This window comes from Lithobates pipiens, unplaced genomic scaffold (genome assembly GCF_037356315.1).
Source record: "Lithobates pipiens isolate NorthernLeopardFrog02 unplaced genomic scaffold, aLitPip1_a1.2 Scaffold_30, whole genome shotgun sequence".
NCBI classification, from domain to species: Eukaryota; Metazoa; Chordata; class Amphibia; order Anura; family Ranidae; genus Lithobates; species Lithobates pipiens.
Window position 1 is genome coordinate 56,950,566 of NW_027507791.1, and position 14,428 is coordinate 56,964,993.

Consider the following 14,428-nt stretch of genomic DNA (forward strand, 5'->3'; position numbering starts at 1 on the left):
ACGCCTCCTTCGCTGGCCCCGGCTACCTGGAGACGCGCTCAAAATGAGCCGACTTTTCTCCAGGCGGGAAAAGTCTGTTCATTTCAAAAGTACGGCGGACTGGCACACACACGGACAGATTGGAGTGCAAAACTACTTTCTAAGTCCGCCAGACTTTTGGGTAAAAAAAGTCCGCCGAAGCCCCCACACGGGGGGATTGTTTTCCACCCGATTGTTTGATCGTGTGTACGAGGCATTACGCTTATTCTTATGCTTAGGCATTCTCACAGCTAATTTTTTTTTTTTTAAACAGACCCCATAGATGTATAATTTTTACTTGTCTGCATTGACACTTGTCAATTGAAAATGTGTTTTTTTTATATATTTTTTTGGGGGATATTTATTATGGCAGAAAGTAAAAAATATTGCTTTTTTTTCAAAATTGTCGGTCTTTTTTTATTTATAGCGCAAAAAATAAAAACTGCAGAGGTGATCAAATACCACCAAAAGAAAGTTCTATTTGTGGGGAAAAAAGGAAGTCAATTTTTGTTTGGGAGCAACGTCGCACGACCGCGCAATTGTCAGTTAAAGCGACGCAGTGCCACATTGCAAAAAGTGCTCTGGTCAGGAAGGGGGTAAATCCTTCCGGGGCTGAAGAGGCTAAGATAAAAGTGGTTTATGCGGCGGATTCGGCACAAGATCACTTGTGGAAGAGGTGCCCCCTCCCGCCGTGTTCCCGCCATCTCTGCCGCTTACAGGAGCCAAAGGTAGGGGCGGAGACGATCAAATCCTCCCCCCCCCCTCCCGAGGCACTGTGTTCAGTGAGGGAATGATGGCCCCCACTCGACTCAATGACGTTGGATGACAGAAGCGACGTCAAACATCACTTCTGTCCAACGGCCTTAAAGGGACTTTTTTTTATTGAAATATATATATATATATATATATATATATATATATATATATATATATATATATATATATATATATATATATTTTTTTTTTTGCATTTAAGTGTAAATATGAGATGTGAGATCTTTTTGACCCACAGATCTCACATTAAAGAGGTCCTGTCATGCTTTTTTTCTATTACAAAGCATGTTTACATTCCTTGTAATCGGAATAAAAGTGATCCAAAACATTTTTGTTTAAAGGGACAGTTAAAAAATAAAAAGTAAAATAAATAAGAAAGAAAAAATTAAAGCGCCCCATCCCTCCGCTCTCGTGCGCAGAAGTGAACGCATACATAAGTCGTGCCCGCATATGTAAACGGTGTTTATACCACACATGTCAGGTATCGTGGCGATCATTAGAGTGAGAGCAATACTTCTAGCACAGACCTCCTCTGTAACTCAAAACTGGTTGTAGAAATCTTAAACCTTGCCTATGGAAATTTTTAAGGGTCAAAGTTTGTCGCCATTCCCCGAGCGGGCGCAATTTTGAAACATGACATGTTGGGTGTCAATTTACTCGGCGTAGCATTATCTTTCACAATTTAAAACAAAATTGGGCTAACTTTACTGTTTTCTTATTTTTTTTTCAAAAAAGTGTATTTTTTCCAAAAATACAGTGTGACATAAAGGATTGTATTCTCTAGGGCAGGGATATGCAATTAGCGGACCTCCAGCTGTTGCAATCCCATGAGGCATAGCAGACTCTGACAGTTACAAGCGTGACACCCAGAGGAAGAGGCATGATGGGACTTGTAGTTTTGCAACAGCTGGAGGTCCGCTAATTGCATATCCCTGGTATAGGGTGTCTGAAAAAAATGATATAATGTCTGGGGTTCTAAGTTATTTTCTAGCAAAAAAAAACAAAGATTTTAACTTTAAGTTTGAAAAATAGGCCTGGTCCTTAAGAGGTTAAAATAACATAAATGTGTTAATGAGTTTCCTGAGATTTATTTATTAAATAACTATTTATTTATTTCTTATTATTTCTTATTTATGGGATTATTTTATGAGATTTTAGTGATTTGGCTTTACATATACCTTTGGGGGAAAAAAAATTGCATTACAGAGGAATATAATAATTGCATAACTTGGGAATTTAAAATTCCAACGAGTCCAGACGGTCCCTGGCCCTGGGGACGGGTGATCACGGATAATCTGTAATATATACAAGCTGCAATTTCCTTCTTGTTCTTTGTGTGTTTGCTGGCTGCAGATGCCCAGCCCAGCCAGTGTTCCATAGAAAGGTATGTCTATACGTTCTACATAATGAGCATTTCCATTTTATCACACACAATGTTTGATTCATATGATTGGGGAAAATGTCAGGTAACTTTAGCGGAGGACGTATCAGAGGGAAATAAGAAGTGTTGGTTGCAGGAAGGGCCGTATCACATAGAGAAAAGGAAACAGTAACCACTTCCTGCCCGCGGGCCATCAAATGATGGTGGGGCAGCACGGCTCTCATTTTAGGTGAACATCATATGACGGCCCTCTAAAATTACCCATGGGGGCATGCATCGTGGCGATCGGTGGTGCGGTGTGTCAGTCTGACACACCACTACATCCATCTCAGTAAAGAGCCTCTGATGGAGGCTCTTTATCACATGATCAGCCGTGTCCAATCACGACTGATCTCAATGTAAACAGAAAGAGCTGTTGATCAGCTTTTCCTCATCGCATCTGACATCGGCTGCTTTCCTGACAGGGGGGGTCTGTGCTGATTGTTTATCAGTGCAGCCCCCCTCGGATGCCCGCCCGGGACCACCAGAATGTCACTAGGACCACCAGGGATTGCCATCAAACTGGACCACCAGGCATGCCACCCTAGACCACCAGGGAAATGCCAATCAGTGCCCAGGCAGCTGCCAATCTGTGCCCATCCCCAATGCCTGCCAGTGCCATCAGTGATGCCTAACAATGTCATCTGTCAGTGCCACATATCAGTGCCCGTCAGTGCCATTTCATTGGTGCCACCTCATTGGTGCTGCATTATCAGTGCCCGTCAGTGCCGCCTTATCAGTGCCCATCAGTGATTCCTAACAATGCCATCTGTCAGTGCCGTATATCAGTGCCCATCAGTGCCATGTATCAGTGCCTGTCAGTGCCACCTCATTGGTGCCACCTCATCGGTGCTGCTTTAGCAGTGCCCGTCAGTGCTGCCTTATCAATGTCCATCAGTGAAGGAGAAAATTCACTTATTTACAAAATTTTATAACAGAAACAAAAGAATCAGTGCCCATCAGTGCTGCCTATCAGTGCCCACCTGTGCCACCAATGAGTGCCCATCAGTGCTGCCTTTCAGTGCCCATCAGTGTCGCCTATCAGTGCCTACCTGTGCCACCAATGAGTGCCCATCAGTGCTGCCTATCAATATCCATCAGCGTTGCATATTAGTGCCACCCATCAGTGCTGCCTACCAGTGCCCATCAGTGCTGTCTATCAATGCCCATCAGTGCTGCATATCAGTGCCACCCATCAGGGCCCCCTACCAGTGCCCATCAGTTCTGCCTACCAGTGCCCATCAGTGCCATCTATCAATGCCCATCAGTGCTGAATATCAGTGCCACCCATCAGGGCCCCCTACCCGTGTCCATCAGTGCTGCTTACCAGTGCCGATCAGTGCAACCTATCAATGCCCATCAGTGTTGCATATCAGTGCCGCCTACCAGTGCCCATCAGTGCCACCTATAAATTCCCATCAGTGCTGCATATCAGTTCTACCCATCAGTGCTGCCTATCAGTTCCCATCGTCAGTGTCCATCAGTGCCACCTCATCGGTGCTGCCTTATCAGTGCTCGTCAGTAAAGGAGAAAACTTACTAATTTACAAAATGTAATAACAGAAACAAAAGAAAAACTTATTTTTTTCAAAATATTAGATCTTTTTTTATTTGTTTAGCAAAAACTAAAAAAGATTGCAGAGCTGATCAAATACCACCAAAAGAAAGCTCTATTTGTGAGAACAAAATGATAAAAATTCTGCTTGGGTACAGTGTAGCATGAGCGTGCAATTGTCATTTAAACAGCGACAGCGCAGAAAGCTGAAAATTGGCCTGGGCAGGAAAGGGGGGGGGGGGGTGTAAGTGCCTGGTATTGAAGTAGTTAAAGGGCTCCCGCTGATGCTAAAACATGACTTTTTGTAGTTGATCAGCACAGCCACAATATAAGCCAAAGGGCTCAATTCACAAAGCTAGCACAAAGGGACAAGAATCCTTGCAAAAAAATAGGTTACAGTTATTTTCAGCTTGGGCCCAAGGAGAACGGAAAATAACTGTCAGATGGCTGAAATAAAAATTCACATATTTATGTTAAAGCTTTGTGAATGCAGCCCAAAATTCTTTATTATAATCTGTTTAAGAAAATTACTTAGAACCCCCAGAAATTATATATATATTTTAGTATTTCTGTATATTCAGACCCTAGAGAACATAATGGCGGTCGTTGCAATACTTTCTGTCACACCGTATTCGCGCAGTGGTCTTACAAGCATAATTTTTGGGGGAAAAAATAAAATAAAAAAATAAGGGAACAGTAAAGTTAGCCTAATTTATTTTTATATCGTGAAAGATAATGTTACGCCAAGTAAACTGATACCCAACATGTCACGCTTCAAAATTGCGCCTGCTCGTGGAATGGCGACAAACTTTGCCCCTTAAAAATCTACATAGGCAACGTTTAAAAATTTCTACAGATTACCAGTTTAGAGTTACAGAGGAGGTCTTTTGCTAGAATTATTGCTCTTGCTCTAACGCATAACAGGACATCTTAAATATGAGATGTGGGGTCAAAAAGACCTCAGATCTCATATTTACACTAAAAAGCAATAAAAAACAAAAACGTTTGACATCACTGCCATCATCCAACGTCATTGAGTCGAGTCTGGCCATCATTCCCTCAGTGGACACAGTGCCATACACAAATAGGAATTCTTGTTTTAAAAAAAACTAAAATTATCAACTGTTAAAATTCAAATTGAACTTTTCTAAATATTTTATCAACTCACTGCTTTCACAGCATTTTCCGGGATGCCAGTGATGTCAGTGCCAACCTCATTTTCTGAAAATGCTGCATTCCTGGCTACTGGGCTGATCCAACTTCACTCCTCCGTGAAGATATTTTGAACAGCTGAAATTATTATTATTATTTTTTTTATTACTTTTTTCCTCTATTTCCAAAAGAGAACACTGTATGTAGGCAGCAAGCAAGCAGCTAAAGAGAACCTGTCCCTTTAATTGGCAATTTAAAACCTTCTTTCAATATGGACAAAATAATAAAAACTTGTGTCCTGTTGTTCTTGTAGTGCTGCAAAGTTAACAGATAAAGTAGAACCCCTTTCTACTTACCCCCTCCATGCTCCAGCACTGGCCCCAGCTTCCTTCTCTGTCCAGTGGCAGCAGTCCTAGTCTGCAGAATACATTGGTGGTCAGTGGGAGGAATGCCCCTTACATTGGTGATAAGTGGGAAGAATGCCTCTTACATTGGTGGTTAGTAGGAAGAATGTTCCTTACATTGGTGATCAGTGGGAAGAATGCCCCTTACATTGGTGATCAGTGGGAAGAATGCTCCATATATTGGTGATCATTGGGAAGAATGCTCCTTACATTGGTGATCAGTGAGAAGAATGTTGCTTACATTGGTGATCAGTGGGAAGAATGATCCTTACATTGGTGATCAGTGAGAAGAATGTTCCTTACATTGGTGATCAGTGGGAAGAATGTTCCTTACATTGGTGATCAGTGGGAAGAATGTTCCTTACATTGGTGATCAGTGGGAAGAATGTTCCTTACATTGGTGATCAGTGGGAAGAATGTTTCTTACATTGGTGATCAGTGAGAAGAATGCTCCTTACATTGGTGATCAGTGAGAAGAATGGTCCTTACATTGATGATCAGTGGGAAGAATGCTCCTTACATTGGTGATCAGTGAGAAGAATGGTCCTTACATTGGTGGTCAGTGAGAAGAATGTTCCTTACATTGGTGATCAGTGAGAAGAATGGTCCTTACATTGGTGATCAGTGAAGAGGGGATGCCACTTGAAACGCGCTAGCCATATTGGACCTGCTTTTATGAACAATTAATGGTGTATGAAGCAAATTCACTAGGCTGGTGCGCCCTCATTTTGTTGTTTTCTAGTGCTGTGCATGATGGGCTACCCTCAGTCCTAAGAGGGCAGCAAAGCGTGGTGGTGCTATTCGGTCACGACTGGAAGAGTGGAAACCTATTAGTCTTTGAATAACACATTTAAGTGCAGGAGGTTGTTTCTATCGATCATTGACATGTGCCAACATGTGGTAGTTGTCCACTGGATAGCTAACTTTAGGAAAACTCCCCGGCACTGGACCAAATGCACAAGTAGAATACCTTCAGAAAACAATGATTCAGCAAAGCTCTCTCCTTCTTTAAGTGGCAAAAAACAAATGGACCCAGTGACAACTCCATGAAAACTTTACTGCATATTCTGCAAATGGTGAATATGGGGAAAATGGTGTCAATTCAATAGACATGCAGTATCACCTTTTCAGTCACTGTGACTAAAGACTAACGTCTGAAACTCGTAGGTGTCCTGTCTTTTTTAAAGCCACTTTCTCTGGCGAGTGAGTTAACCCTGTTTTTCCCTTAACCACTTTCAGACCGGACCATTTTGCTGGCTTAGGACCAGACCACTTTTTGCGATTCGGCACTGCGTCGCTTTAACTGAAAATTGCACGGTCATGCGACGTGGCTCCCAAACAAAATTGACGTCCTTTTTTTCCCACAAATAGAGCTTTCTTTTTCTGGTATTTGATCACCCCCGCGGTTTTTATTTTTTGCGCTATAAACAAAAATAGAGCGACGATTTAGAAAAAAACGCATTATTTTTTACTTTTTGTTATAATAAATATCCCCCAAAAATATATAAAAAAACTTTTTTTCCCTCAGTTTAGGCTGATATGTATTCTTCTACATATTTTTGGTTAAAAAAATTGCAATAAGCGATTATTGATTGGTTTGTTCAAAAGTTATAGCGTTTACAAAATAGGGGATAGTTTTATGGTATTTTTATTAATACTTTTTTTTTTTTTACTAGTAATGGCGGTGAGCAGCGATTTTTATTGTGATTGCGACATTATGGCGGACACATCGGACATATTTGATACATTTTTGGGACCATTGTCATTTATACAGCAATCAGTGCTATACAAATGCACTGATTCCTGTGTAAATAACACTGGCAGTGATGGGTTTAACCAGGGGGTGGCAGTGTAGGGGTTAAGTGTTCCTAGGGGCGTGTTACTAACTGTGGTCAGGCTGGGCTTTGTGTTAGTGAACACTGATCTCTGCTCCAATCACATGGAGCAGAGATCAGCGTCACTTGTTGCTAGGCAGAACGGGAAGATGCTGTTTACAACGGCATCTCCCCGTGAGACGATCGCAGGTATCCCAGCGAGGTCCTGACCGGCACGCGAGCGCGCCGCCGGCAACGCGCACGCGATGGCAGGGCGGCATATAAAAATGGACGTACCTGTATGCCAATATGCCTGCCCGTGCCATTCTGCCAATGTACATACGTCGGGAAGTGGTTAAAGAGACCACAGTCCAAACAGAAGGGAAATATAGTGTCCTTCCAGGAACCAGTCTCAGTGTCCTGTACTTATCCCCCCCGCCCCAAGGCCAAGGAGGTGGAGGCAACAGTAGAGCTAAGACAATGGGCTCAGGAGATGGCTTCTGCTTTGGATACAGTCTCTCGGACTTGTGCTCTACTACAAACCTAAATGAAGTAGTTGAGAAAGTAAAGATTAATAGTTGTATAAAGTAAAAACCTACATGTGCTCCTGAGACACACCAAATTTACATTAATATGTTCCATAATAGCATTTTATATCGTGTTCCAAAACTATTTAAATGTATTCCTTTTGACATCTACTAGGTAATTATGGAAGTCATCAATCAGACATATCCACCTCGAATAATTCTTCTCGGCATCTCCGATGTCCCATATCTCCAGGTCATCTTCTTCATCGTCTTCATGGTGATCTATATTATCATGTTGTCAGGTAATCTTCTGCTGGTCATTGTGGTGAGGATCAACCCAAAACTTCACACTCCAATGTACTTTTTCCTGAGTAACCTCTCCGTTATTGATGTCTCCTTCTCCTCCAGTATTGTTCCTCTAATCTTAGTCAAAATGCTTGCCAAAGACAGAAGTATTTCCTTACTGGAATGTGGCATACAAGTATTTATCTCCTTAGCTTTAGGGGCAATAGAGTGCATGATACTGGCAGTCATGGCTTATGATAGGTATGTTGCCATCTGCAAGCCCTTGCACTATAATACCATCATGAATAAGAAATTCTGCTTTTCTTTGTCAGCAATAACCTGGAGTATAGGAATCCTCAACTCGGTTGTCTTGGTGAGTGACACGTTTACGCTGCCTTTCTGCAGGTCACAGCTGAACCACTTCTTCTGTGAAATTCCTCCAATGTTACGAATAGCCTGCACAGACACTTGGCTCAACCTTCTGGTGGTCTTCACATCTGCAGGGCTCATCGTCATGAGTTCTTTCTTCTTGACTCTCATTTCCTACATCCGTATTATCTCCACCGTCTTGAAGATCCGTTCCTCGCAAGGGAGGCATAAAGCATTCTCCACGTGTGGATCTCACCTGACGGTGGTCACAATTTTTTATGGAACCATCATGTTCATGTACCTGAGGCCCCGCTCTATAAGCACTCATGAAATGGACAGTGTTGTTTCCATCATATATACTACAGTAACTCCAATGTTAAATCCTTTCATCTATAGTATGAGGAATAAAGATGTAAAAAGCTCATTTAGCACAAAATTGAATAGACAATAAAACCCTTTGAAAATGATGAGGTATGATGACATTCTTATTTGTGCCCACCAACAAAGCAGCTCTGGCTGCAATGCTCACCTTGAATCTGAAGCTGTCCACTTCAGTCCTTTGTCACAAGATGTCCCCAGTCTTCTGAGTTGGCCGGATTGTGAGTGCAGAGTGTCATGGGCCCTCCCTGAAGCACGACACCTTACTTTCATAGTCTATTGATGCAGTGAACGACGCTGATGTCATCAGGTCTGCATCATCCAAGACCGTCCACTACTAGAAGAAGAGCGATGTTTCAAGAGCACGTTGATCCTTTTTTTCACTTTGACAGACAGAGGTGTCTTTAGCTCCATCTGTCACCGTGCTGAAAAGGGCCACCATACGCTCAAAACATCAGTGTAACATTTTTGCTGATGTGGGATAATCCTGCTTCAAACTACTTTTTGTTGTGCTAGTTCGCTCTTCATTCCTGGATTGTGTATGATATCACCATAAAGTTATGCACCCTCCTTCCTCAAGGGTTATCCATAGATGTCTGTACAGTATGGTTTGATGAATTGTTAATTAGAAAATAAAAATCTAACAGAGGTTCTAACCCTTAATTACTCATGGGTGGAGCTTGAGGAGTCGCAGGTCACAGTCACAATGGTGACCTTGGCTATGCTCAAGGGGGCCCATGCAGCCTCCCTGTCATATTAGGTTTTACATCATGCATCCCTAAATGGTGGACCGTGATCTGGATTCGTCACTGTCCCATCTGGACTGTGGGGGAGGGGGGGGGGGTGATGTGAATGGGGACAGAGGACATTATTTTGGAGGGAATAATGAGAAAGAGGGCAGCAGACACTGCTGTGTGTGTGTGTGTGGGGGGGGGGGGTGATGTGAAGGGGGCAGATGACACAGCTGTGGAGGGATGATGGGAAGGGATGACGGTGGGCACTGCTGTGAAGGGGGAATTGTGATATGCAGCACCTGAGTCATAACACAAACATGCGATTCAGACTTCTGCTGGAAGAAAAGCACTTGCTGCATCACCCAGCATAGATATGGAAAAAAGGTCAAATGTGGGTATCAAAGCACCTAGTGGTAAGGTGGATAGCCCAAAACAAATAATAATAGAAAGTGCCACGTCCTAATTTAGCTACATTCAAAACAAAAAACATGGGGGACTTATGGATTTTACAGGCACAGATAAGGAGAGGTAATTCATTGATTTAATAATTTTAATTATTTATATATATATATTACTCAGATTGACACTTATTATTTCATGTTCATGTTATACCCTGTTTTTTCTTCACTTACGATATGTTTTTCTGTTTTTAAGAACCAATCACTGTAGCCCCAGAAGAAGCGTTATCTGTGACGCGAAACATGTTGGGCATGGAATCAGTATCAGCACTTTACCATCTTGGATGTATACCATGTTTTAGTTTGTGATACAATATCTATGGACATCTAGTCAAGTTTCTGTGATATGTTATATACACAGGCTACATCCTATGCTGAGATTGGTTATACTAGCAAATGTACTTCTCCATTTCTGGTTTTTAACTTTTGTATGTTTTTGTATAAAGAATTAAAATGATTAAATCAATGAATTACCTCTCCTGTAAAGTCCATAAGCCCCCCATGTTTTTTGTTTTGAACCCAGCATAGATAATTTAGTAAACTCAGAGAGCCTGGGCTGGCCAAGCTGGGGCATACCCAGGCCCATCCCAGTGTCTCTTTGAGAGTTTCAACTACACAGGGTGACAAGAGGTCCCAGGTCAACTTTTGGATAGGGGCCTACAAGCTTCAAGCTACACCTCTGTACCTAGTTTTTCCATAACAAAAAAAAAGTTTTGACTCTACATACACTCTAAAGGAGTCCATTGGGACCAAATAATGGCAGGGACTGTAATGGATATATGTAGCATCCTCCTTCTGTCCCTGTACCTCGGCCCATGGAATCTGTCATCAAAGCCCATGCTTGATAACCATAGGGGGCAGTTATAAAGACCTAAACCAAATTCGTTACAACCCAGAGTAAAAGTGTATTTACCTAATTTAGAGTTTTTTGTATGCTCCCCAATGTGAAAGTTAATTTGTAGGTAACAGATTTAAAGTAGACCTATAGGTTTACTGCCAAAAATTGCTGACAGAATGTAGAAAGGATTATAGAACCACAGAAATGAACATGCCTTGTAAATCTAGTCTATTGCATATGACTAAAGGTCAGAAGAGAGAGCCAACATGTTTCGGGCTCAGAACTTTTTATCAGGACATATACTGTATACGTAAATAGTTGAAGAAAATACTAGACAGCTACATGCAATTAAAAAGATAAGGGGTGTACTGGAACAGGAACTGGCAACTCTCGATATGTCAGAGAACTGGATTTAAGTAAAGAAAGGAGCAGGAAGTAGGCATGGTATCACGTGCTGCTCCTTTCTTTATTTAAATTGAAATTATTTTCCAGTATTTTAGCCAGCACTTAAAGTGATACTAAAGTCTTTTTTTTTTTTTTGTTGAGTGCCCCCACAGCAAGCAGATTGCTATGGGGCACCCGAGCTGAGCTACAGCTGCATGTATCCATTCAGTCATGGAGCCACGGTTCAGCCCCACCCCTCTCCTCATTGGCTAACTGACTTTAATTGACAGCAGCAGGAGCCAGTGGCACCGATGCTGTGTGTCAGCCAATCAGGAGGGAGAGTCTATGGAGATTTTTAAGGGTCAAGGTTTGTTGCCATTCCACGAGCTGGCACAGTTTTGAAGCTTGACATGTTGGGTATCAATTTACTCCGAGTAACATTATCTTTCACAATAGAAAAAAATTAGGCTAACTTTAATGTTTTTCTCATTTTTCAATTCAAAAAAGTGTATTTTTTTCCAAAAAATGGCGCTTGTAAGACCGCTGCGCAAATACAGTGTGACATAAAATATTGCAACAATCTCCATTTTATTCTCTAGGGTGTCTGAAAAAAAAATATATATAATGTTTGGGGGTTCTAAGTAATTTTCCAGCAACAAAATATGATTTTAACTTGTAAACACCAAGTAAGAAACATAGGACCGGTCCTTAAGTAGTTAAGCGGCTCCTCCGGGGGTAGAGCTACACATATAGGAACAGGAAGGAGTATGTTTTTTAAATGCCCCTGTTACATACCTGGTGGAAGTGCCTGACACTATGAGGAAGACCTCTCTTACGCCTCTGACTCAGGGCCCCTGATAGAGCAGACGGTTAGTCTAGGAGTTCAGAGTGGCTCGAGTGACTATTGGTCTTGCTATGAGCAGGGGTGGACTGACTCTCAGGATGAAGCAGGGCAAGACCATCAGTAGACCGTAGCGGAGGAGGAGTGCCGGATGGACACCAGTGAGCAGGAGACAAGAGCAGGCTGGCACTGGGGATAGCGGACAAGCACAGGCTTGAAGCAGACAGACAGTGAGCAATACCAGTGGAATATAGGCAGAGGCTCGCAGCAGGAAATCTAGCAGGGATGGGGACAAAAGCAGAGTCAGATGAACAGAATAATATACAGGCAGACGTATCAGGTGCAGATACATAGGCAGGTCAAATCAGTAACAGATCAGTGGAGCAGCAGCAAGGGGAACAGGCAGAAACGTGGTCAGAGGCAGAATTAGTCAAGAGTAGTACTAGTCAAGATAAGCCGAGTCGGTAACAGTATTCAGATGCAGAGTAACAGGGAGCAGGTATGCATGGGAATGCTGTAGACAAGAAAGCACTGAAGCATAGCACAGATTCCCTCTCAATTCCTGTTGCACCTTTGTACAGGAAGTGCAGAGAAATTTCTCCAACAGACAAGCTCATGCGCAGAAGCTTCCAAGATGGCTGCATAAGCCGGGAGCTCTACACTGCCTCAGCCATCGAGGCACCCGAGAGCCAGATTGCAGCCAGCGGGACACCCACAAACAGTGGGAATAGTTAGGGGAACCCCCCAGCAGCACCCACATGCCTGGCAATTCTCTGCCAAAGGAAAATGGGCCGAATCTAAGATGGCGGACATGTCTCAGCCACGAGATCAGCATACAGGAGGACAACTAGAACACAGGCAAGTCCTTCCACCAGTGACACTAGCCTACACTCCCCTGACATCCACCAGCATCACCCACAACATTTCCCCATCTCCTGCTTCAACAGATTCACTCATTGAGTGATCGCTGGACAATTACAGGCGATCCCCTATAGGGGAAACCCCAGCCCGCCTGGATACCATCACCACCACTGGAGGCCCAGACATGGACATTCTCCTAAATGCAGGAGACCTATACCTCAAGCTATCCAAACTACTTGACAAAGGTCTTACTCACACAGCTAACAAAATCACCAATGACATTCGCTTAGACTTCCAAAACCTGGGCTCCAGGATGGAAACGATCGATCATAAGCTTGATATCACAGTATCCTGGGCTAACCAAAACACTAACCATATACAGGTTATACAGGAGCAACTAGATATGGCACTGGCCAGGATCGATGATCTGGAAAAATCGCTCGAGGAGGGATAATTTCAGAATCAGAGGCATACCAGAGTCTATCAATGATGTCCCCAAGGCAGTTCAGGAGCTCATCAAAATCCTCTTCCCTTCTATAGCTCCACAAAACTATAGCTGGACAGAGCCCATAGATCTTTGAGACCCCCTAGGAAAGAAGGGGCCCCCAGAGACGTGGTAGTTAAGCCTCACTATTACGGGGTTAAAGAGGACATAATGAAAATCTCACGTCAACAATCGCATATATCCTCAACGTGATTAAAAACCTAAAAGGAGGATCAGCCCCCGGCCCCGATGGATTTTCCATATCGTATTACAAAACGTTTGCAGAAATTCTAGCCCCATGCCTAGCTAAATTCTTTAACTCCAAACAGAAGGGGTCCCAGTAGCCCTTTAGGTGGAAGTGACGTCAGATGTAGCTCCGCTCCTCCAAGAGCATAGAGTCAAGTGGGGGCCATCTTGCCCTCACTCAACTTCCTGCCCATCGCTCCATGGGATCGATTGTTTCCGCTGCTACCTGTGTCTTCGGTAAGCGGGGGAAACAACCAGGAAGCAATGGGAGGGGGGTCACCTCTCACGCTGCCCATAAAATTGATCCTGTAGCGAATCCGCCTCAGGGACCACTTTAATGTGAAAGAGGATCGCCCACTGTTTAAAAAAAATATATCGGGGGGTTATGGCAGCTAGCTGCTTCCATAACCACAGTATATAACGTCAAAGTAATGCGGTATATATACAGTGGGCGGTCCAGAAAACAAAACCTATTTGTGAGTTCCACCACCATCACTTTAATACACTGTAAAAAATATCATCTGTGGTTATATATGGTTCAGTAAATGCCACACCACTTTGATGGTGTACTCAAATAAAATCACTTTAAATGAAGCACAGTTAGATATATATGACATAGTGAGTGCCACCACCACCCTGATGTTGCAATGAACAATCAAAGTTAAAATGGATACGTAAAACTGATGAATGCAAATGAGTTCCAACACCACTCCACAACCTCAACGAGCTTTTATTTTCTGCTTGTGAGATTTATACAGAAATATTAGTGAGCAACCCAACCACCAAAAACATGCAGCCTTTTACCAATTGGATAGACCCCAAATTATAGGTGATCTAAACAGCCCACCGGAGGTCACGGCAGTGCTGCACTCACTACATGCTATTGC

At 42.9% G+C, this 14,428-nt stretch overlaps 1 protein-coding gene across 1 annotated transcript; it reads left to right on the plus strand.

Annotated features, from left to right (window-relative positions):
* Window positions 1-2,043: 2,043 nt before the first annotated feature.
* LOC143942068 (olfactory receptor 5AR1-like) lies at window positions 2,044-9,426 on the plus strand. Its single transcript, XM_077463375.1, has 2 exons — window positions 2,044-2,176; window positions 7,839-9,426. Exon 2 carries the CDS (start codon window positions 7,845-7,847, stop codon window positions 8,766-8,768), a length of 924 nt encoding a protein of 307 aa, XP_077319501.1. The 5' UTR covers window positions 2,044-2,176; window positions 7,839-7,844; the 3' UTR covers window positions 8,769-9,426.
* Window positions 9,427-14,428: the final 5,002 nt, after the last annotated feature.